The following is a 24,148-nucleotide window of genomic DNA, read 5'->3' as shown; positions in this document are numbered from 1 at the left end:
AAAAATACTTCAGCTCTTTGTAAGGATAATCTACTTTGATTTACAAGCAAACAACTAACATTCGTTCATAATGAGAGGAGGAAACCGTTTCTTTCATCCAGAGAATGTTCTCCGCCGAGGAGAAGACTTGATTGCAGTCGGACAGAAGGAAGATGCATTACAGACCATTTATGAATTCTTGACCTCAAGAAGAATCAGAGGTTCAGAGGTTAGTGAGTTGGAACCTATTACTCTTTTGTTTATTGAACTTGGAACTGAATTACGCAATGGAAAAGTTGTCAAGGACGGACTTCACCAGTACAAGAAGGCTGTTCAAAACACGGATGAGGGTCTTGAGTCCCTTCAACAGGTGTGCAAGCATTTCCTTGAGCAGTCCGAGTTTCAGTTAACCAAGGCTGAAGGTAAGGCCGGTGCTGCCGCTGAAGCTGCAGTGGAGAAATCTGTCGCTGCTGCTGCTGCTGCACAAAAAGTATTGGATACCTATGATGATGTTGAAGAAGAAGGTGACGATGACGATGAGGATGTGCAGTTTGCCATCTCTCCTGAAGATATCTTACTTTCTGCCGTTTCTACAGACGACACTACAGACAGATCGAATCGTCAGCTTGTTGTTCCTTGGCTGAGATTTTTATGGGAATCCTACAGGACGGTTTTGGACATTTTAAGAAACAACTCCAAGTTGGAGGTCGGTTATTGCTTTGTTTCTGCGCACGCCTTCAAATTTTGCGTCAAGTATGAACGTAAGAATGAATTCCGCAGACTCTGTGAGATGCTTCGCGCTCATTTGCAGACGGTGTCCCAAAAACCCAACGACAGATACCAGGTTACCAACCCTATTGACCTTGGTAATTCAAACACTCTGCAACGTTACTTAGAATCTCGTTTCGCCCAATTGAATGCTGCTGTCAAACTTGAGTTGTGGCAAGAAGCTTTCAGATCTGTCGAGGATGTTCATACTTTAATGACTCTTTCGAAGAGGCAACCAAAACCTGCTATGCTGATGAGTTACTACGATGACTTAGCTCAGATCTTTGCTGTTAGCGGCGACAACTTGTTCCATGCTGCTGCCCGCCAAAAATACTTTAGTCTTTTGTTGCAGTCACCAATTGCCACTGAGGATGAGAAGAAGCATTATGCTTCTTTGGAATTGATTTCCGCTTTAGCTGTTGCTGATAACGCTAGTTCTGAGCGGGATGATTTTTCCCGCAGAAAATTGCATAGACTTGCTTCTTTGCTTAGCATGGGTAGTACTCCAACCAGAGACTCACTTATCGAACAGGCAACAGGCCCTCAGGTACTCCGTTACACTGATGATTTGTTGAAACAGTTGAAAGAGGTACTCGAGGATGATTTCCATCCTTTGTCGTTTGCCAAGGACTCCCAATCTATTCTTACTGGCATAGAGTCTCACGGGGACTATAAACAATTTGTCACCCCACTTTTGAATGTCATTGTTGGCAAAATCTTCTCTGAGGTTGCCCAGGTTTACCAGACCATAAAGGTTGACTTCCTTGTGAAGCTGTGCACTCTCCAAGGTAAGTTTAAGCTTTCTGCCCTTGATATTGAAAGAAGGTTGCTTGATGCCGCCAGTGACAATGTCGTCAGTGTCAAGATTGACCAGGATTCCGGTGTTGTTACTTTCCGCTCTGATCCATTCAGTGAATCTTTGGAAAACGGCACTTCCTCTACTCTTGCTGAAAAAGCAAATGCTGCTCTTCAACTCACCCCTGCCGAATTTGTCAGATTCCAGCTATCTAATTTGGCCAAATCATTGTCTCAGTCAGTTAGGTTGATTGATGTCACACAGACAGAGTCTGTTGATCGAGAATTGAAGGAGCGCGCTTTAACTGAAGCTAATGCCGAGTTCTACGAAGAGAAGGAAGAGATCTTGCAAAGATTTGGGGTTCTCGAGGAAAGAAAGACCAAGCTCGCTGAATTGAAGAAATTAGAGACCGAAAAGGCCTCTAAGGAGAAAGTCACACAACAGCTTGCTTCTAAGCAGGCTGAAAAGGAAAGGGCCGAGCAAGAAACTGTTAGAAGACGCGAGGAGAAGATGAGGAGAGAGATTGAAGCTGCCAAAGAGAAGGAGAAGAAGCAGCTGATTCAAGAAGTGAACTCTAAAGGTATTATTCAGATCGATGAAAAGGAGGCGGAGAATTTGGATATTGACAAATTACGTGTGATGCAATTGGAGAAGTTGGAAAAGGACCAAAAGGAGACCGAAACCAAGATGGAGGGACTTGCCAGAAGAGACGATTACTTGGAACGTGCTGAGCGTAAGTACCAATTAGCCCTTCTAGAAAAAGAAGCCAAAGAGCAATCTCTAAACGACGAGAAAGAGTATGATGCCATTAGAGAGAGACACATCGAACAGGCTCGTAAAGAGCATGAGCATGATATCAAGATTAGAGATAGACTTCAAAGAATGGTTTCTGCATATGAGAAGTATGCAGAGGTGGCCCGTAGTGAGCAGAATAACCTTTATGCCAAGTTGAAGATTCATGCTAACAGGAAACTTGAAGAGGCTAAAGAGGTCAGAATCAGGGAGTTTATTGTCAAGAAGAAGGTTGAATTTGAGGAGGAATTACAGAGAAAGAAGGAAGAGAAGTTGAGACAACAAAAACTGGAGGAAGAAGAAAGTAGAAGAGCCGTCGCCGAAGAAGAGAGAAGAAAGAAAATGGAGGAGAGCCAGTTATCTAGAGATCCAGAGAGAAGAATTTACAATGAGTTGCTTGCAAAGGAGAAGAATGGCTCTTTGGCCAAGTTTAGCGATAAGATGACGTTGAAGAAATTGAGGAGAAAGTATGCCAACTAGGCAGGAATTACTGTAGATTTTCAAATAATTGTTTAGAACTGAATATACTTGTTTCGTTGACCAAAATCACTCATCCTCTCTCTCACCTTATCCAAGATCTCATCATTTTCCGCTTTTGGCGATCGACACGCGAAGTGGAAAAGAGTTCGTACAAAATTGGATCGAACCACCAAATAATGAGCAGTCTTTTACCTCGTTTGATTCTATTATACTTAGTTGTTTTGTTTGCTCTCAATCTCTTAAAGTCACCCTGAAACAATGACGGACTCACAAACATTTTTTGAAAAGATGAAGAGATCCTTCACGGATGTTCCGATTGCTGGAGACGAGCAGATATCTACCGAAGAGTTTCTTGAGGCTTCAGAATCGTTGGTGAAACTCTTTGATTTACTAGGATCATCTGCATTCCAGGTTGTTGAGGCAGATATGAACGGCAACATTACCAAACTTAGAAAGAGACTTGTTCAAGATGGGGAACATTCCAAGACTTTACAAGGCATGATTCTCGAGGAGGTAAAGGAAGGAAAGAAGAAGACGGGTACTCAAGCTTTGCTCTGGCTATCCAGAGGTTTACAGTTCACCGAAGCCGCAATGAGAGAAACGTTGGACCACCCAGACAAGGAGATGACAATTACATTTACCGATGCTTACAAAAAAACGTTGATCAAGTACCACTCTATGTTCGTCAGGCCAATTTTCAAATTGGCCATGAAGGCATGTCCGTACAGAAAGGATTTCTTTGCAAAGTTGGGTAACGATCAAAAGAAGGTGTTGGAGCAGTTGAAGGAGTGGTTGGATGCATTGATTAAGATTGTTGATATTATCTTCGGTTTCTATCTGAGCGGAAACTACGGCAAGGGTTTCTAATTCAAACTAAGCAGACTGTTTGGTTTTAAGCTTGTAACCGATAAAAAATGAGTTAAACATAAATGAAAAATAATAAAAAATTGATAAAGGAGTAGATTGATGAAAAAAGTACACGTTCTGGAAGTCAAAAATGGAGAAACAACGCAAGCATCACACAAAGCCTGTAAAAGGTTGGAAGCAAGGCCGCTTTATATTACATTTGTTCTAGCCTGTTTATAACAAGGCCACGACAAAAGCGGCAAAGGTACCCCAGATAGGGGCGCAATTAACTGCGATATTAGCGGCATCACCTTTACTTGAAGACGAGCTTGCAGTGGAAGATGAAGAGTCGCTTCCCTCAGAAGAGGTCGAAGAAGAAGTCTTTGAACCTGAAATAGAAGAGCTCGAAGTAGAAGCCTTGCACTCGAAGTCACCCTGAATGTTACCTTGCTTGGCCAACTTGTTAAAGTCGGTACAGTCAAAGTCACCAGTGGTATCAACTTCGAAGGCACCTCTGACAGTCTTCAAGTCAGACATAGTACAGTTGTCGAATTCACCTACAAGGACAACTGCACCAGTGACAGACTTCAAGTCATCAAAGTTTTCGATAGACTTCAACTCAGTGTTGTTCTCAATAACCAAGCCACCGCCAATGGAAGTCAAGTTACCAAAGTCGAGTTCTTGCAAGTCCTCGTTATTTTCGATAGTCAAGTCACCACCGACTTTAGTAACCAATGGGAACTTCAAGGCCTCAACAGAGGACTCGAAGAAACCGGCACTTTCGTTAATGGACTGAAGACTACTCATGGAAATGGAAGAGACAGAGTAGAAAGTCAAATTGTTGGCCCACTGCAACTCATCAAAGACAAGCTCAGTTTCGTCACCGTTGTGAGAGATAGACAAAGCTTGAGAAATAGTCTGAATTTCGGAATCGATAGAAGCCAAGTTCAAATTATTGTTGATGTTGTACGTTTCGACGTTGATTGGATTCAAACCATCCAAAGAGGACAACTGGGTGTCGGAAATGTAGATGGAATTACAGTCGGTAACCTGGGTCAAACCAGTGTCAATCAAAGCTGGCAAAGTGACCCAGTTAATAGCACCAACAGAATTCAAAGAACCCATAGAAAGTTCCGACAAGATAGTCAAACTCTCTAACTTCAACTCACCACTGATAGCAGCAATGGAGTCGGCAGCGAAGGAGGCTAATTCAGTAGCATTGGAAATAATCAAGTCACCGTAGATGGCTTTGACGTTAGCAATGGAACCAGTACCCAAATCACCGGTGATATAGACATCACCCTTGATGGCATCACAAGAGGCCAAAGAATCCAAATCAGCCTGTGCGGTAGCCGTATAAGTCTTCGAGAAACTACATCCGGAAGCAACATTAACAGACGTTGTGGAGGTCAAAGTAGCATCTAGAATTTGTGTTAGTAAGGGAAAAACGTGAGTGAAAAATGAACTAATGCAATGCAATATGATACCAGTGGTTCCCGCAGCAACGTTTTAGCGATGATCTCCTAATTCGGGAATCAGACACCACTACAAAAAAAAAGCCTCCCAAAATATGCAACCGCTCTCATTCCCACCATGACAACACATAAGAATGTTCCTATGCAAATGCAATAAGAAGGAAGCACGGCGAGCGCGCGACTCGGAAAAAAAGTTTTGCTAGAAAGCGAAGTGAACGAACGCACATCACAGCTCAAGAAAAGACAAGTTGAGTTCACGGGACAGGGAGCATTGAAGCAAATTTCTACACCTATTCAAATAGGAAATAGAAACCCACTCCAATATGTAAAAGTCGGCCGTTTAACTAGATAATGACTTTCTTGGTAGTAACCGAACAGACGAGACTGGCTAATTGTACTGCGATCGTCGTTTCGCTAGAATTTTTTTCCTGGTTTGGAGGAGAAAAATATCATGCGAATCGCGGGAGAACGACAACATCCTCGACTCTGAGCCCCGAAAATCAGTAAACGTTGCAGTACAATGCACAGGGAGAGTGAGCGAGCAATCTGTAAAAGATTGTCAACACACATATCATGGAACCGTGGAAGCGATGTAATTTGGGAAAGGCGAACGAGAAAAAAAAGAAGACTAAAACGAAAACGAAAACTGGCTGTTTATTATCAGATGGAGTTGACCAATGTTAAATGCTGGGTATCAAATTGAGCTGCATTCTGGATATTGTGTAATACATACTAAGAGAAGTTGTGCTGGCAGCGATTGCAACGCTGGCCAAAGCCAATAGAGAAGTGAACTGCATCCTGAGCTATATCTAAACTGGGTTATTAGAGATCAGCAAATGCAAAGATCTAAACTATGATAGATGCTAATGGAGAAAGGAAAAAGGAGAAGAAAAGAGAACGGAAGAGAACAGAAAGAAAACTAAGATCACAGAATAATGAAAAAGGAAAAAAAAAACTTATAAACCAACATCGACTGTAATGGAAAAAGGGTCAACATATTGAGCTCAATGATTGATTGAAGGTGGGAAGTGGTAAGCATTTCTCCTTCTAAAAATATCCTGTGTTCTGAAAATTTTACCTAAGAAACTTCAAGAGAAGCGAAAAAAGAAAATTTTTTTTTCGAGACCTGGACAAAACCGTCATTTCTTTTCATCAGTATTTCCTAATAGGGCAATGCAAAATAATGAATAGGTACAGGTTCACATGAGTTTTGTTTGATGTTGACTAAAGACTTTGACTTAAAGGAGGGTTGATGTGGGCATTCTACATCTAATAATTACAGGTATCGATACCAAAGTGCTCTAACCGCCTGCATTGTTTTCATTTACCCCGAATTCTGATCCAATTGTTAAGATAGCCTTTTTCAGAAGAGGCTGGTTCGAAATCAGTCCAAAAGGGATAAAACCATCAAAGAACTGTGGTATCTGCTAGTTTGATATTATTTGCGCAAGCTCTCGGGAATTGCACAAGCGGAACACCTTATTATGTTCTTCCTCCCAAGCCGTGCCGAACTTTTTTTGCTATCGCTAGGTCGGATTTCACGCTCTTTCTTCCTACTAAGCTAAATTCTCCGAATTCTCATTTCTTGGCATAGGCAGAAAGAAATGACAGATCACACTTTGTTTTCGTTCGATCTCCTATTGAATAAAGTGTTTTGAAATACCCTTCCCGGGTGCCACTGTATATATCTCGAATCTCAACTTTTATCTGCTATCCTGATTGGGACTTCACTCATTGGATTCCGTTTCCTTTTAAGATTGCTCTATTCTTTTATCCCCATTATATGCCGACTTTCCCTATTGAGGATCGTCGCGATAATATTCGAGATTGATTAGTACACATCGATCCGTTGTACAAAACCGGAAATATTAGTTATATTTACCTTTTCTCTTTTTGGGACACTGTGCCTCATATTCCGGTTTTCACGCATGCTATGCTTTCAAAGGTTCTGGAAATGCAAAGACAGGTCGGGAATACGTCTGGTTGGGTAGTTGATTGGAAGTATGAATAGGCTGTTGCATACTATTACATTTAATCCGATGATGATTGCATGATGAACAATGTGATACCCTTTTTATTGGTTCGTCCTTCCTTTTTTTCATTTACTCTTTTGTACTCAGCTGTGACTCGCATAGGAGCAACTTATTAGCAAAATCTATTGTGCGGAAGAGAGCCTGCAATATTATTCGCTTACACTAGTATCTCTCAACCTCCCCTTCTTTCCAGTAACGTGCCAAATTACATAAGCAACCTTCATTTAGAGAAAATAATATCACATTTAACAGCATTCCTAAAAAGAAAACCTTTGAAAGTTCAGTCTGTATACGAAAGCTCACGCCGTAGGGAATATGGCAGCCACAATATCCACTATCTCCGCTGAGGATCTTTATCACTTTGGCCCTGTGCTCTCTGAACTCTCGATTATTCATACTGAAAGTATGCAACAGAAAATCTGAGAAACCAATCAATCGGAATCGGTTCAGACAGTGTACCTAGCATACGACTCATTGAAGCAGTTATCAAAATTGATGGCATAGCTGTTAATAAAAGTGATCCAAATAGTATTCAAACCGCTGAACCTTTTTCTGTTCATCTATTTGGATGTCCTTCTAAGAAAAGCTTCTCTTTTGTTGTCTTGTTAAAGAAAGAATGAGATTCTCTGGTTCCATTGTTTTGGTACTTGGTCTTTATTCAGGTTTTGCTCAGGCAGAACCTGATAACCTCTTTAAGCGCGATAACGACCAGAATGTTCTCTCTGATAAGATATGGACTTCAACCTCCAGTGGTAAGAACTTTCTTATTACTCCAACTGCCATAGATGGAGTCACAATATCTGCTTCTCCTGTCACAGATTCGGCTACTCAATGGGTGTCTCTTGATTCTTCAGGAATTCCATATAAAGTCACTCCCGTAAAAACAGATGGTTCTACTGTGTCTGTGTCTCCAACTCCCACTGCTTCCGACTATCCTGATCCTACAGGCGGTGCCCCTCCTGTGCTTCGTTGTATGAATGATAGAGTTCCTTCTGATGATACTACCGGTTATCCGTTTTGCATTGCTAACGGCACTGAACTAGTTGTGGGCGAGACTTATTGGATTACTTGGGATCCAACCTATTGGGGAGGTAACGTAGCTCGTGTTAGATTGCAGACTGTTCAGTATCCCATGAAGGATAATGATGAAGTACTTTTCAACAGTGACTACATTTCTAATAATAATGGTTTCTATCCATGGTACATCAAATCTTCTTACAAAAAGGGAAAGGGCTTTTTTTGGCTAACAATTACTCCGTTGGTGACCTCTAAGAGTGATGTCGAACATGTTGGCACCAAATCTGGTCCTCTCCTTAGAATTGTTGATTCAACGTCTGATGCCTCAACCAAAATTAGCAGGGTTCCATCTGATAATGGTGTCACTAGTTCCTCCTCGCATTCCAACTCCAGTAAAGTGAAGGTCATCGTCCCTGCAGTTATTGTCCCCGTCGTTGTGATTGCTTTGGTTGTCGTCTTGTTCTTCCTCTACTTTAACCGTGCGAAGAAGCAGGGAAACGATCCAAGTATTGGTGGCTTTTTTAGCAGCATTAGAATGAAGGGCTCTAAGACAATAGAACCCGTTACTGATGCTGAACGTGTTGCTGTCACTACAGATGCTACTTCAGTTACTAGTGAAGACTTGGAATCGCGACTTTCTTCCGTCGATGCTTCTACCTTACAGACGCAGTCCATTTCCGGGGACCCCTTTGCTGATAATCCTCCTGAAAGCTTGTGATTTATCAGCGCTTATATATATATATACTTCAATACAGCTCGTCGTTAGTAAAAAAACGGGAATCCTTATATTTTTTTCTCAGTTAAGAACTTCCCAAGGTTATATACCGCTCTTGGTGTCTGAAGGAAGAAAAGGGAGGGGGGCTTCGCTCAGAAGATTTATATTTTTGATAGGGCACGGCTACAAACTGCGAGCTTACGTATATCTTATCTTCATTGCAAGTAAGAGCATAATACTCCTGTTTTTTTCAATTGAAACTCTTTTCTAGTATGTTGGAATCTCTTGTTGCCACTATCCTTAACAGGACCCTTGGTACCTACGTAGAAAACTTTGATCCTGCACAATTGAATATTGGAATCTGGAGTGGCGATGTCAAATTGCGCAACTTGAAATTGAAAGAGGAGTCTCTTGATAGACTTGGCCTCCCAATTGCTCTTAGATTTGGTCATCTAGGCGAACTCACTTTGCAAATTCCTTGGTCAAACTTAAAGTCCAAGCCAGTCAAGGTGATTATCGAGAATGCATATATTCTTGCCCGAGCAAAGCTCCCTACTGACTTTGATTTGAATAAAGAAGAGGCAAAAGAACAAAGAGTTAAGCAAAGTAAATTGGATGAATTAGAATTGATAGACAGTGCTGAGCCTCAGTCTACAAGTGTCGAGGAGCAGGCCCAAAATGAGAGCTTTTTGGAGAGTTTAACAACTAAGATTGTCGATAACTTACAAGTTACAATCAGAAATATTCACTTCAGATACGAGGATGACGATGCCTTTACTAGCATTCCTTACTCTGTTGGTATCACATTAGATGAGCTTAGTGCTGTGTCTACAGATGAGGGATGGCTACCTGGGTTTATCGTGGGTGTTGCTTCGATGGCTCGTAAATTGATGACTTTGAAAAGCCTTAGTGTTTATTGGGACACCAGTAGTGTGTCAATTTATAACGAAGACCAGGATCAGATGATCCAGTCTTTTCAGAATATTATTGAGAGAACGTTGTCTTCGGATGATGTTCCGTACCTCTTGTTACCCGTGTCCGGCTACGGTCATCTCACTGTGAATATGAAGGGAAGTACGGATTCCGCACCCCATTATGCACTTGAATTATTCTTCGATGAGTTTGGTTTGTCTTTAGATGAAAACCAATATAGGGATATTTTGTGGACGGTTTCACAAGTTACTTGGTATCGGAAAACCTATAAGTTCAGATGTCAAAGACCCAAGGTTTCTGTTGAGACAGACCCTAGGCAGTGGCTTCGATATGCTTTCAAATGTGTTTATGACGAAATTCATGAAAGAAACTATAAGTGGACCTGGGGATATTTTAAGAACCGGAGGGTCCAACGGAAAGAATATACGAGCTTATGGAAAGCTCATCTCGAAGGGGAAGAGACCCCTGATAAGAAACTACGGTTAGATGAACTCGAGTCAGTTCTTTCCTTTGAAGATATCAAGTTTTACAGGGAGATCACGAGAATGCAGTACAAAAAGCAATATCATGCTCTTCCAGCTCCGAAAGCACCAGTCCCTTCGTCGGCACCTTCACAATCCAGATTTTCTATCTTTTCTTGGTGGAATGGAGGGCAATCGTCTCTGACTGGGGACGCAGAGGGGGAAAACAATGATAATGATGACAATAATTTGGCTCTCAGTGATGACCAGAGGAAAGAGTTGTATGATGCTATTGAATTTGATGAGTCTAAGAGATTGGCTGATTCCTTGGATGTTCCTCGGGAAAGAGTCATGATATCCGTAGGCTGGAACTTGAAAAAGGGTTCTCTTGCAATTAAAAAAGGGGAAAGCATCCGACCATTAGCTGCGATTGTTTTTGAGGGAATGCATGCAGATTTGTTTCAGCGAAAGGACTCTTATTATCTTGGTTTTAAATTGAGAGAGTTTAAGGTGGAGGATGGCTCAGAAAACACTCTTTACAGACACATTGTCAGTGTCAAGCCCTTTTCCGGTGCTGCAAAATCTTCAGGTGAGGACGACGATAATAATAGTGACACAGAGAAGGTGGAAGAGCGTCTTGATCAGAAAGAACCATTCTTTCAGATTTCGTATGAAAAGCATCCGTTGGATGACTCTGCAGACTCTGAATTGCTTGCTAAGATGAATAGTATGACAATCTTCCACAATCCAAAATTTTTGCAAGAGGTTGTATCCTTCTTTAGTTCTCCGAAGACGCATGTCGATACTATTGGGGCTCTTATGAATGTAGCCGAGTCACGAATTCACGATTTTACTCAGCAAACAAGGATTGGGCTACAGTACGCTTTTGAAGAACACAAAACCGTTAATTGCAAAATGGACTTACAGGCACCCTTGATTATTATGCCACTTGACTTCAAAAGTTGGTCGTCACCCGTCTGTGTTTTAGATGTTGGTCACCTCAGTGTCAAAAGCGACCTAGCAAATAAGGAGATGATAAAAAAAATCAGCGGCAATGATAAAAGGTCGTACACTGAGAAAGACTGGGATGAAATGACAACGTTCTTGTACGATAAATTCAACTTACAGTTGCAAGATGCTCAGGTTTTGATTGGACCGAATATCAAATCCGCAATTGAACAGCTACACTGCAAAGATGAGAAGCCCTCGTTAATCTTGGATCACTTGACAATCAGCATTCTTCTAGAGTTATCAATTGTTCCTTCGTATACCCATCTTCCTCTTATTAAGCTCAGTGCTGATATTCCTCGAATTAAAGCCGTGTTGAATGATTACCAACACAGAATATTCATGCAGGCTCTCTCAACTATGATTCCTGACTTCGCAGACGATAGTGTACCTTCTAACAATTCTTCTGACAACGATGCTCTTAGACAGCTTGTTTCTAATGATGAAGATGATAAGCATGCTTTGTTTCAAAAAGATCTTGAAGTGAGCGACGGCCAAAAAGGTAGCCCCACTGTGGACACCATGCAGAAGTCTGATCCTTTGGTTGACTTGCAGCATAAACTTGAGGTTGACATTAGAGTTGGTTTGATAATCTTGTCTATTAGCAGGTGTTCGAATCCCGAAACATTTGAGGCTGATAAATTGGCCGATTTCGTTGGTGAAGACTTCAAACTTAACTTTTACAACACTACCAAAGAAATGCATGTGAAAGTTTTGTTGGCAAATCTCTCTGTCAATGATTTCATGGAAACGACTGGACAAGAAGAGTTCAGAAAATTGATTTCTTCCAAAGGGGACTCTACTGATGATATAGGCAGCTCTCGTCAGGATTTATTTGAAGTAGAATACACAAGAAGCCAACGACTGGCAGATTTCAAAGGAGAATTAATTCAGGCATTTGATCAAAATATTGATATGAATATCTCTGATTTCAAATTGGTGGTGACCAGAAAGTCAGTCTTAACACTTATGAATTTCATGATAAATGCCTTTGTGGATCCTGAAGCTCCTTTAATGCCCGCGGATAAGTTGAGGCATAATGATGAGGCAGATGAAAGTGCTCCAGAGCACATTAAGTTGAATGTCAATATGAAAAGTATCACTCTCGTTTTGAACGATGACGGCTACAAGATTGCCACAATGAAATTGGAGAAGGCCGATATAGATATGTTCTTGCTACCAGAAAAAATGAAAGTAGATGTTACCTTGGGTGGTATCTCAGTCAAGGATGAAATAAACGACTCATTTCCATCGTTGAAACAGTTGATTCGGATTCGTGGCAGTGAACTTGCCAAGCTTCATTACGAATCTTTTGATCCGGCAACAAATAGACTTCCCTACAGTTCGGTGTTAAACTTTGAGACTGGCTCTGTGGTTGTGACGTTTGTCGAAAGTGCATTTACCAGACTTTATTCATTTATGAACCAATTCAGCAGAATGAAAGATATATATGATGGTGCAAGAGTGGCTGCCTTGAATCAGGCTAGTAGTATTGAGAGTCCAAATAAGATGAAGTTCAAGATCTTGGTCAGAGCACCCATTTTTGTCTTTCCGGATGTGAAGAGTCCAGCAACTGGTTTGATAGATGCTGTGACTGTTAACTTAGGTGAGATAGATGCCTCTAATGCGTTTACAGAAAGGAATGGTCACGTTTTCAACATTTGCACCGCCAATCTCAAGAACACTAAGATCTCTTCCAACTTTGCTCTTTCTGGCGGTTTAAAACAGAAGTTGGACATTATCGATAGGTTGGATCTTGCTCTTCATGTTGATTACTATGACGGCGTTGATCTTGATAGAACTTCGACACTTATCGAAGGGTCCATCACAGGTGATGACATGAAGTTGACAGAGTGGCAGGCATATTATATTTTGCAAATTATGCAAAGTATTCCTAGAGCATTTACCGATTATTCGATAAGTGAGAAATCCATAGAGGATATTGAGAAGGATGCCAATAATGCCAATATGATCCTAGGTAAAGACAGATCCTCTGAGACAGGTGGACAGGGGGCTACCCTAGGGTCTGTTGGTGTTTCTTCCCAAAAAGAGCAGGAAACTGCATTTACATCCACCGGTGCCCCCAATAAAATCACTGTTGAAATGTCATTTGATGTTCCTGTCCTTGCATTAACTTTATATAGTGGCACAAAGCATGTTGTAAACATTGATGGCAAAGCTCTTTCCAAAATCACTCTTAACGATGTCGGCATCGAGTACAGACTTCTTGCCAGTGGGGATTACGCATTGGATGTTCATGTGAAGTCTCTTGTCGTGACCGATGTCAGAGAAAATAGAGAAAACAAATTCAGTGATATCATTCCCGCTTCTGCTAATGCCGAGTATCAGTTCATGGCCAGTGTGAAGTCCTCTGGAGCAGCTAATAATCATCATATGGATCTCGATTTGGCTATTGACAGTCCTAGATTGATTTTGGCGATGGATTATTTGCTTGCTTTGAAATTGTTTGTCGATCATGTCACTACCACGTCCTCTACAGATGATTTGGATACCCGTCTAGCTGTTATTGCTGAAGACTCTTCCTCAAAAAATCTGATAGAAAAGGTCCCCGAGGAATCTGAAGATTTGAAATCAGTCGGAGACGAAGAATCTAAAATCTCTTATACGGTGAATGTTGTTGATCCATCTATCATTTTACTCGCCAATCCTGAGAAGATCAATTCGGAGGCGATTGTATTCAAGATTTCTCAAATGGTTGTCAGCAGTTGTGATACAACGGACTTGAAGCTTGAAGGTATTGGCATGTTTTTGTGTAAGATGGATACCTATGAAACAAATAGGTTGCGTGTCATTGATGACTTTTCTTTGGACTTTAGCATGGATTCAAAGGGTTCTTCATCCACTTCTTTTCTAACAACCATCACTGCAAAGATCGAGCCTCTGTTGGTTCGTGTTTCACTAAGGGATATTAAGTTGGCATTGGGGGTCTTTAACAGAGCTAATGCTATGTATAATGATGCCTCCACTGGTGCCGAGCACAAGAAGCGTAGTTCCTTCGGTCCACGGTCGAGGCGCGCCTCGATATCCTCGGAGATTGGAAGAACCCTTTCTAAGTACGCACCTTCAGTTTTATCTTCTTTTACACATGCGTCTGGAGGAAAAACATCGAACAAAAAGGCTACAGTTTTGGTGAAAGCAGAGAAGTTCAAAGCCAATCTTGGAGGCGTTAGATTGGTTATGATTGGTGATGTTCATGAACTTCCAGTCATAGACATGCAGATCAAGCCTTTCGAAATACTTGCGAAAAACTGGTCAACGGATTTGCAAGCTGACACCTCCATCAAACCGTTGATTAGAATATACAATTATTCGACTTCGGCTTGGGAGCCCTTGTTGGATCCGTGGTCTTTTAATATCCACATCGAGAAAGCGACACATCCAAAGCCACATCTTGCGATGAACATCATTTCAAGAAGGTCTGCCGAAATTACAGTCACTTCCAGGTCAATCTCCACACTTTCTTATTTTGCCTCGTTAATCGGTGACAACACTGATATTAAACCTAGAGGTAAGGATGCTCCATATACGATTATCAACCAGACAGGTTACGATCTGAATATCTGGATTGATGAAAAGGGCTCTAGTTTGGAGCATCGCAAGCAACTAACTTTGTTGAAGAATCAGGAGGAGACGTCATGGGCATTTGAGGATTGGAGAAAGAATCGTGAGAATCTAAGCATGTTCACTTCCCCTAACTATATCGGTGTTGAGTTTCTTGATTCCGGTTATCATCCGGTCCGAAGAATTTCTTTAACTCGTGAGGGTGAGGATGTGTTCATGTTGGAGCCTAGTTGTGAAGACCAATACCATAACAGGCTTGCATGCCAGATCATATTGGCTCCTGATAAAGTCAAGCGTGTGATCTTGAAATCTACTGTCACCTTCCACAACCATACCTCAACGGGTATTTATGTGGGAGTAGGAAATTATCATGAAGAATTCGTTGTCGATCGTGAAATTTATATTCCGTCTAACGAGAAGACTGCATTGCCTATCGATTACGTCTATAGAGGAAAACTTGCTGTTAGACCGGAGACCACGTCGGAGCAATTTGGTTGGTCTAAAGCCAAGACTACGCAGGACAGCAAGTCCTCAAGTTTTGACTGGAAGTCGATAATGAAATCAGAACTTGTTTTAGAATGTGATGAGCTAGGCAAATCCATGTCGAGAAACCACTACTACTTCCACGCCAATGCTAAATATAATTCCGAAGAGGCCTTGAACCAGGTATATCCCCACATGGTTATTAACATTACGTCACCATTGATTCTTCAGAACTTGCTTCCTTTTGATATTGAATGGCAGCTATTTCAAAAGGGAGGGTACAAATGGAGTGATGAGTTGGAGCATGGTAAAAGTTGCTCCGTTCATGTTGTTAACATGAGCTATTCTGCTGTTTTGAAGGTGCGTGTTCTTGGATCCAGCTATAGTATGTCTGCAGCTGCCATTGTTAACAGCTGTGGAGATGATACTACCGTTGATAAAAGGATAACTTTGAAGAGTGCTGATGGACAGCGGTTGTATTTGAATCTCTTCTACACGAGGGGTGAAGATTCCGGTTCTAAAATTACCATTTACACTCCTTACTTGATTGTGAACAGAACCGGCCGAGATGTGTATGTTAGCGATAGCTATAGTACTCTGATTTCTCGCTCTAGGTACCTCTCTGTGCAGGATAAAGATAAGGCTCTTCCTGATATGTTTTCCTTTGAGAACGACTCTTCAGACGGCTTTATGCATGGCGGATTTGAAGAAAATCATGCCACTATCCAAGTTGGAGATTCCAAACCTAGTCGAGGTTTCGGTATTGACAAGGTTGGTCAGTCTTTTGAGGTCAAGGTGCCATTGAAGAGTAGAGCTCTGGAAAATGATGTTGGTATTTATATTACGGAAGGCCAGGGTATTTTCAAGTTGACTAAAGTGGTTACTTTGTCCCCTCGATTTATTGTGAGGAATAACCTTGAACTTCCGGTATCCATTCGATGTGTTGGTGCTTCAAATGTTACCCAGCTTTTGTCCAGTAAGGTAGAGCCGATCTATGATGTTCCTAAGACCGAACCCAAGCAATTAGTCGTCGGCTTTGGCGATAATTCGTCGTGGTCTGCCCCATTCAATATTAATGATGTGGGTGAATTGTACGTCCGTGTCAAGCGTCTTGACTCGGTGGCCCATAGGCTTTTAAGGGTGGTCATCAGCACTGAGAATGCCTCCATATTTATCAATATTATGGATGCGAAGGATTTATGGCCATATTCCATCAGGAACTTCAGTGACTTTGAGTTTTTGGTGTATCAGTCGGATCCAAATATGAGTATAGACGGAACAAGAAGCTCACGTGATCCATTCAAGCCAACTTTCTATAAGGTCCCTCCTAAAAGCGCTATGCCATACGCTTGGGATTATCCTGCGGCTGAAGTAAAGGAATTGGTATTAAGATGTGGTAATCGGGAAAGATTTGTTCAACTCGCTGAAATCGGTACACTTTATCCTATGAAGCTTTCTCAAAATATCAGTACCTCCACTGAAAGGCCGAGTATCGTGGATTTGAACGTTGTCGCTGAAGGTCCAGTTCAGTCTTTGGTGATTTCCAACTACGATGCAAAGACCAGTTTGTACCAGTTGAAATCTAATCCATCCTCTCGCAATGTTGGTGGTTTAGGAGGCGGTTCTTCCTCATCCTCTACAGAAGATTTTGAGACCAACATTAAGGATGAGAATTATTATACCTCAATAATTTTCAACTTTGAAGGTATGGGCATTTCTTTGATTAATGCGGAATGCAAGGAGATCTCATATGTCACTGTAAGAGGTGCGGAACTTCATTATAACGAGTCCGATATATACCAGAACTTGGCTATGAAAATTAAGTGGATTCAAGCAGACAACCAATTATATCCTGCTATCTTTCCTATTATTGTTTATCCTACAGTTGTTCCAAAGTCTCGGAAGGAGATGGATAAACACCCGGCGTTTTCCGTGGGTATATCTAGAGTCAAAGATAATGCCCATGGTGTGACGTACATAAAGCTCGCTACGGTCTTGCTTCAGGAAATGTCGATTGAGATCGATGAGGATATGCTTACAGCTTTGCTTGAATTTTCCAGACTGCCAGAAGCATCTTGGAACTCCCCAAAGATTGATAATTTGTGGAGTGAAAATGTTGAAATCCCAGAACCTCCTGAAGTAAGAACAAGAGATGATTTCTATTTTGAGCTTCTTCACTTGCAGCCTCTTCAGTTTAACTTCTCCTTTGTGCGATCAGAGAATGCAGAGGAGGGCGATGCTTCTGCTAGTGGTAATCCGATTACTCTTGCAGTTAATGCCCTCACTATGGCTATTGGTAATGTTAAAGATGCTCCTATTAGGCTTTCGGCTTTAATCTTGGAGAATCTCAGAACCCCATTGCCTTATCTTCAACAGAATATTGAGGAGCATTATAAGCAAGCGTTCTTATATCAATGGTACAAAGTTTTGGGATCTGCTGATGTTATTGGCAATCCTGTGGGACTCTTTAATAACATTAGTTCCGGTGTTATGGATATCTTCTACGAACCATATCAGGGCTATATTATGACAGATCGGCCACAAGAGCTTGGTATTGGTCTAGCAAAAGGAGGTTTAAGCTTCTTGAAGAAGTCAGTGTTCGGTTTCAGCGATAGCGTTTCTAGGTTCACCAACTCTATGGCGAAGGGCCTGACAGCCGCATCTATGGATAAATCTTTTCAAGAGAAAAGACGCCAAACTCGACAGAAAAATAAGCCTAACCATCCATTTGGAGGCTTTGCTACAGGTACTAGTTCGTTGTTTGAAGGGATAACAAGCGGTGTTGCGGGACTGGCTATGGCCCCTATTGAAGGAGCCAGTAAAGAGGGTGCTGCCGGTTTCTTCAAAGGTCTTGGAAGGGGATTGATTGGATTACCAACTAAGACGGCAACTGGTGTTCTTGATTTCGCCAACGATGTCAGCGAAGGTATCAAAAAGACTACTACAGCCTTTGATACCGAAGGATTAGATAGAGTGAGACTTCCTCGTAGCGTCTGTTACGATGGATGCGTGACCCGGTATTCTGAGAGAGAAGCTCAGGGCCAGTTTTGGTTAAAGACTTGTGAAGGTGGAAAGTATGCTCGTGAGAAGTATTTGGCGCATGTAATGCTTCATGGTAATGAGCATGCATGTATTGTGAGTATGAGCCGTATCCTAATTGTGGCAGTTGCTGATCTTACTGTGGATTGGCAAATCCTTTACGAAAAGATTGGAAACATAACATTGGAAAGCACAGGTCTTCGTATCACACAAATTAAGAAGAGCGAACCTGAGAGATTCATTTCCATTCCAGACCAAGTTGACCAGAAGTTTCTTTACAGGAATATTGCAATTGCTGTTAATGAGTATAACAAGCACTGTATTGTGTGTCTATAATCAATTTTATTCACTCATGTTATATTTTGGTTCCTTAAGAACCGTTTTTCTATGTTTCCAAACATCTTTTTGGATGATCTCACCATCTTTTCTCCCGTTAGAGAACCCAATCCTTCGACATTGAGATGCCCTACTGAAAGGGTACCGTCAACTGTCTTCACTAACAACCTATTTGGATTTGTGAGATCGAGGTCGTAGCATCCTGGAACGAGTAAAGATGGAAGCTGCTGTTGCGGACTCTCTTTGAAATCATTCAGTACCACCCTTCTATATCCAGTTTCCTCCCTAGCTTTCCCTAGATGAATTCTTTTGAATGTATACAAGGGGCCGAGTGTATTAGACCTCCTCTTGAGATTGAATGACGAATAATGAGCCCAGTCTATGTGACGTTCATGACTTTGGATCTTTTTAGCGTATGAAAAGAGTAGTTCCGATTTAAGGGCATGATAATCTGGAGACAGACGGTCATACATCTGCTTCTCAATGATATTCTTGAGAAGTAGACCACCCGCTTGTGACAATACTTTAGTCAAAGATTCGAAAGTCTCGTCAGGACGCACCTCATATTCTTGTCTGGATAAAATATCACCCTTATCAAATTCCGTAGGGTGTAAAGTTTGGATGGTGACTCCTGTAGTGGAATCCTCATTTAATAAGGCCCTCTGTAGAGGTGCGGCACCAGAATATTTAGGAAGTAAGGAAGGGTGAATATTCAAACCACCAAACGGGAGGGAATTAATGAATGAAGCAGGAATTAGTAGTCCGTAGGAAACGGCTATGCATAGATCATACTGATTCGCAAGCAATGCGTCGAAATCAACCTCCTTTTCGGCTCTTAAAACCCTCAATTGGTTCTCTTCGGCAAAGCGTGCCACAGGAACATCCTTGAGGTGTCGAAGTCCTTTCCCACTAGGCTTCGGATCCCTGGTAATGACATCAAGACGAGAAATAATCTGGGGCTGTCCAAACCTTAGAGGAAGAATCTGTTTCAAGCAATTGATACTAAAGTAATCGGACCCGAAATACCCAATTCTGAGTAGTTTGGATGCTGTCATCACTTGACTGGATGCAAAAAGAAGTAAAGCCTTCAGTGAGCAATTAATTTTGAGTCTCCAAATGAGAAGTTTGAGAAATCTGAAATTAGAACTCAAACAAGAGAAGAGAGATCTTATTTTCTAACGAGCCATGTCTGATATGAAGCACGGTTCAAACAGAGGTGGCAGGCGTCATATTCAAAGGAATGCTTGGTCGGATCGGGTGGGGTCGGGCAAACAGATCATAGTGTATGGTGGTGCGGAAGGCTCAGATCTTGATGCAAAGTTGGCTAGACGCAAGGCACGATTTGCCAAGGAAGATACGCAATTCCAGAGGGATAAGGAGAAAAACTTTGGTCTTACTAGTAGAGGAGAAGATCTAAGACTACAGACGGATGAAAACGCTAGGACAAAGTTGTACGAGAACACCATCAAAAGAAGCAGGCAGTTTATTAGGGAAGGAGGAGAAGGAAGAAATAGAGACGACATCTTGATGAATTTCCGAAAACTTCGGGAAAGCATACTACGGCTAGGCGCTACAGAGTCTAGCAAGAAGATACTACTTGGCTCAATGAGGTTTTCGGCTTGGATTGGGCATTACCAGTCATATATTCCGACAATTAACGAGCTACTCGATAACCAACATCTTGACAGCACATTTCTTGACCATAAAGAACTTGAAGAAGCTTGGAGCTATCTTTGCTTGCACGTTGTCCATTTTGGAATGGAGTATGAGAAAGGATTTAGAATATTCTTTGACCACGTTAAAGGTAACGAGACGGTGTATCGTTTGTTGGTCTCTTACACTACTAAGGATTATTACACATGGATGAAGATTTATAGTCTTCTTTCGAAGGAAAAGAAGGACTGGCAAAAAATCAACTATTTTAAAATTCTTCAGTCCGCTGCTTATGATGTGGTGTTGAAATCAGTGATTAAACAACTGCAATGTTCGTACTTTGTGCTGGACAGGAAGCTTATAGAGGAATTCACTGGGTTGCAATACGAAATATTAGTCAAGAGATTTGACTTGAATTGGACTCTTGATTTGGTTTCCTCGCTTGTAAAGCTGAGAGAAAGAGGTTCCAGGGAAAAAGGTGACATAGCACAGATAAATTAATGTACTCCATTATGCTCATCTGTCCAAGTCAAGTCCTTGAATTTTATGGGTTCGCGAATGGAATGGGGAAAGTTTACTGGGGAAAAATCGGTGAGTATTTGACAAGACTCATTCTTATCAGGTTTGAAGTTGCTTCTCTTACCTTATAATGTCTCTATCAACGCTACCCAATAATTTAGTGATGCCTTTGGTGTCGAATGGTGTTAGTTTACAAGCACCGGAATCGATCTCGATTCAAGATTTGGAATCGGGTAAGTTGAACCTAGATGCCCTTATCATCGAGGTTCAGCAGCTCAAAACAAAGATCTCGGATCTACGCTACGAGATGACTCAGTATTTACGAATTCTGTCTTCAGTAGATGAAAATACTGTACCTTTGACAGTATACCAGGAGGCGGTAAACCAGGTGGCTACTCTCAAGGCCAGTGGCGATGCTTATTTCAACTCATACAAAAGGCTACTCCCTATAATACGATACTCCAAGCTTAAAAATCGGATTAATCCAGATGATACCATCAGGATAACTAAGCATGATGTTCCTATTGAGAGGCTTCAGGACTCGTCTCCGGGAAAGATAAAAGGTTCCGGTTCTACGCCGAACCCCACTACAGGCCGGAAATCTGGGGCTCGAGGTGCCCGTAGAAGAAACTCCAGAAAGCAGTAGGTTGTTTCATACAATCTCGTCTGTACAACTATTAATTTACTAAATATATTGGATCATTTGGAAAGTCTGGTTGACAGGGCCCACATCCCCAACTATTCATACTCTCGGATGTGTAGCCACATCTCATATCTGCCTCGTTTGTGGCGTAGTATAAAAATTTTTCAGATGTGACTGAGTTTTAATTCTGCTTTTTGCTCCTATCTCTCCGGTCTCCTACAAAATTAGATTCTACCGAGGATTTATTTGTAGGGATTTGATCTGACTCTTGTTTTTTCTCCTCGTCTTATTCTTGTATTTTCAATATCAATATACTGAAATCATAATGTCTACTGAACTTAGACAGGCATTCATTAATGCCAAAAAAGAAGGACGTGCTGCCCTTGTGACATTCATAACTGCTGGTTTCCCCACAGTTGAAGATACTGTCCCTGTTCTCAAAGGATTGCAGGATGGTGGTGTTGACATCATTGAATTAGGTGTTCCATTTAGTGATCCAATTGCCGATGGTCCTACTATCCAGGCCGCTAATGTTGTGGCTCTTGAAAATGGAATGAGTGTGCCCAAAACGATTGATCTTGTCAGGAATGCTCGTGCAGCTGGCGTCACTGTTCCTATTATTTTGATGGGTTATTATAACCCAATTTTGATCTACGGCGAAAAGAAAATGATTCACGACACAAAAGAAGCTGGTGCCAATGGCTTCATTGTGGTTGATTTACCACCAGAAGAGGCCGTTAAATTCCGTAACAGCTGCTCTTTAGAGGGTCTCTCCTACGTTCCTCTCGTTGCTCCATCTACCACCGACGAACGTTTGGAATTACTTGGAGAAATTGCCGATTCGTTCATATATGTGGTTTCCAGAATGGGTGTTACCGGTTCCGGTATTTCCATTACCAAAGATGCTGGTTCTCTCTGCGAGCGGGTTCGTAAGTCCACTGGAGGTAGAACTCCTCTTGCTGTTGGTTTTGGTGTCTCTACCAGAGAGCATTACCTACAAGTGGGTAAGGATGCTGATGGTGTGGTAATCGGTTCAAAATTAGTCAATCTCATTAAAGATTCTAAGCAATCCGACAGGGCTGCCGTTGCTGAGAAGTTTGCTCATTCCATCCTTAATGGAAAGGGTAAGAACTGTATTCCGGATGATGTGATCCCAGAGAAGGCTGTTACCATTGAGCATCCAGACTTTGTGGAAAAGCACAAGCACAACCCACGTTTTGGTGCTTATGGTGGTCAGTACGTTCCAGAAGCATTGCATTCCTGTTTGCGTGAACTCGAGGGGGCTTTCGAAGATGCCATTGCCGATCCAAAATTCTGGGATGAATTCCATGGCTTGTATGATTACATGGGTCGCCCTTCCAGTCTTCATCGTGCTGAGCGTTTGACTGAATATGCTGGTGGTGCCCAGATTTGGTTGAAGCGTGAAGATTTGAACCACACGGGTTCTCATAAGATCAATAATGCTCTTGGTCAGGTTTTGATTGCCCGCCGTCTTGGTAAGAAGAACGTCATTGCCGAAACTGGTGCCGGTCAACATGGTGTGGCTACTGCCACCGCTGCTGCTAAGTTTGGTCTGGGATGTACAATTTTCATGGGTGCCAAAGATATTAGACGTCAAGCTTTGAATGTCTTCCGTATGCGTATTCTCGGTGCCAAAGTTGTCTCAGTTACCAATGGTACTAAGACTTTGAGAGACGCAACTTCTGAAGCTTTCCGTTACTGGGTCTCTCATGTTGAAGACACACATTACATTGTTGGTTCAGCTATCGGCCCTCACCCCTACCCAACTATGGTGAGAACTTTCCAGTCGGTTATTGGTAAGGAGATCAAGGAACAGTTTGCCAAGCAGAACGACGGAAAACTACCAGATTTACTTGTTGCCTGTGTTGGTGGTGGATCCAATTCCAGTGGTACGTTCTCTCCATTTGAAAAGGACACTTCTGTTAAATTACTAGGCATTGAAGCTGGTGGTGATGGTATCGAAACCGGTCGCCATTCTGCCACATTGACTGCAGGTCAGCCTGGTGTTTTCCATGGTGTTAAAACTTATGTGTTGGAAAACGAAGATGGTCAGATTCATGATACATACTCTGTTTCTGCCGGTTTGGACTATCCTGGTGTTGGTCCTGAATTGGCTGGCTGGAAGGACAGTGGTCGGGTACAATTCTCTGCTGTTACGGATGCTCAGGCTTTGGAGGGATTCCGCTTACTTTCTCAGTATGAGGGTATTATCCCTGCTTTGGAGTCTTCGCATGCTGTCTATGGTGCACTTCAGGCCGCTAAAAAAATGTCAAAGGATAAGAATGTAGTGATCACCGTCTCCGGTAGGGGTGACAAGGACGTTAGGAGTGTTTCTGAGATTTTGCCAGAATTGGGTCCGAAGATTGGCTGGGATTTACGTTTCGGATCTTTAGACGATGCTTCTAAATGAGTTTTTGGATTGTAACGTTTTTAAATGATAAAATAGTGTTTCGACTATACGTCTTTTTTGTTTCTCTATCTGCAAGCATTTTAATATTCTCTTTTTTGTTAATTGATCATGTATTTTTTTTATCTCAGAGTTTAATTCATTCAAATCTATCATTCTGCA

General features: G+C 41.8%; 9 protein-coding genes across 9 annotated transcripts; 7 read left to right on the top strand and 2 right to left on the bottom strand.

Annotated features, from left to right (window-relative positions):
- Positions 1-70: 70 nt before the first annotated feature.
- Positions 71-2,815, top strand: FOA43_003534 (uncharacterized protein; the record flags this gene model as incomplete). Its single annotated transcript, XM_038923785.1, has 1 exon — positions 71-2,815. One exon carries the CDS (start codon positions 71-73, stop codon positions 2,813-2,815), a length of 2,745 nt encoding a protein of 914 aa, XP_038779713.1.
- A 258-nt stretch (positions 2,816-3,073) lies between these two features.
- Positions 3,074-3,682, top strand: FOA43_003533 (uncharacterized protein; the record flags this gene model as incomplete). Its single annotated transcript, XM_038923784.1, has 1 exon — positions 3,074-3,682. The coding sequence occupies one exon, from the start codon at positions 3,074-3,076 to the stop codon at positions 3,680-3,682; it is 609 nt and encodes a 202-aa protein (XP_038779712.1).
- A 213-nt stretch (positions 3,683-3,895) lies between these two features.
- Positions 3,896-5,711, bottom strand: FOA43_003532 (uncharacterized protein; the record flags this gene model as incomplete). Its single annotated transcript, XM_038923783.1, has 2 exons — positions 3,896-5,082; positions 5,705-5,711. 2 exons carry the CDS (start codon positions 5,709-5,711, stop codon positions 3,896-3,898), a joined length of 1,194 nt encoding a protein of 397 aa, XP_038779711.1.
- A 2,074-nt stretch (positions 5,712-7,785) lies between these two features.
- On the top strand, positions 7,786-8,904 carry FOA43_003531 (uncharacterized protein; the record flags this gene model as incomplete). Its single annotated transcript, XM_038923782.1, has 1 exon — positions 7,786-8,904. The coding sequence occupies one exon, from the start codon at positions 7,786-7,788 to the stop codon at positions 8,902-8,904; it is 1,119 nt and encodes a 372-aa protein (XP_038779710.1).
- A 269-nt stretch (positions 8,905-9,173) lies between these two features.
- On the top strand, positions 9,174-18,743 carry FOA43_003530 (uncharacterized protein; the record flags this gene model as incomplete). The annotated part of the gene is made up of 1 exon (XM_038923781.1): positions 9,174-18,743. One exon carries the CDS (start codon positions 9,174-9,176, stop codon positions 18,741-18,743), a length of 9,570 nt encoding a protein of 3,189 aa, XP_038779709.1.
- Positions 18,744-18,757: 14 nt separating this feature from the next.
- On the bottom strand, positions 18,758-19,798 carry FOA43_003529 (uncharacterized protein; the record flags this gene model as incomplete). The annotated part of the gene is made up of 1 exon (XM_038923780.1): positions 18,758-19,798. The coding sequence occupies one exon, from the start codon at positions 19,796-19,798 to the stop codon at positions 18,758-18,760; it is 1,041 nt and encodes a 346-aa protein (XP_038779708.1).
- A 130-nt stretch (positions 19,799-19,928) lies between these two features.
- Positions 19,929-20,897, top strand: FOA43_003528 (uncharacterized protein; the record flags this gene model as incomplete). Its single annotated transcript, XM_038923779.1, has 1 exon — positions 19,929-20,897. One exon carries the CDS (start codon positions 19,929-19,931, stop codon positions 20,895-20,897), a length of 969 nt encoding a protein of 322 aa, XP_038779707.1.
- A 148-nt stretch (positions 20,898-21,045) lies between these two features.
- FOA43_003527 (uncharacterized protein) lies at positions 21,046-21,561 on the top strand (the record flags this gene model as incomplete). The annotated part of the gene is made up of 1 exon (XM_038923778.1): positions 21,046-21,561. The coding sequence occupies one exon, from the start codon at positions 21,046-21,048 to the stop codon at positions 21,559-21,561; it is 516 nt and encodes a 171-aa protein (XP_038779706.1).
- A 322-nt stretch (positions 21,562-21,883) lies between these two features.
- TRP5 (tryptophan synthetase) lies at positions 21,884-23,989 on the top strand (the record flags this gene model as incomplete). Its single annotated transcript, XM_038923777.1, has 1 exon — positions 21,884-23,989. One exon carries the CDS (start codon positions 21,884-21,886, stop codon positions 23,987-23,989), a length of 2,106 nt encoding a protein of 701 aa, XP_038779705.1.
- Positions 23,990-24,148: the final 159 nt, after the last annotated feature.

The sequence above is a fragment of the Brettanomyces nanus genome, chromosome 4 (genome assembly GCF_011074865.1).
Source record: "Brettanomyces nanus chromosome 4, complete sequence".
Taxonomy (NCBI): Eukaryota; Fungi; Ascomycota; class Pichiomycetes; order Pichiales; family Pichiaceae; genus Brettanomyces; species Brettanomyces nanus.
This window is presented reverse-complemented; position numbering and strand designations above follow the sequence as displayed.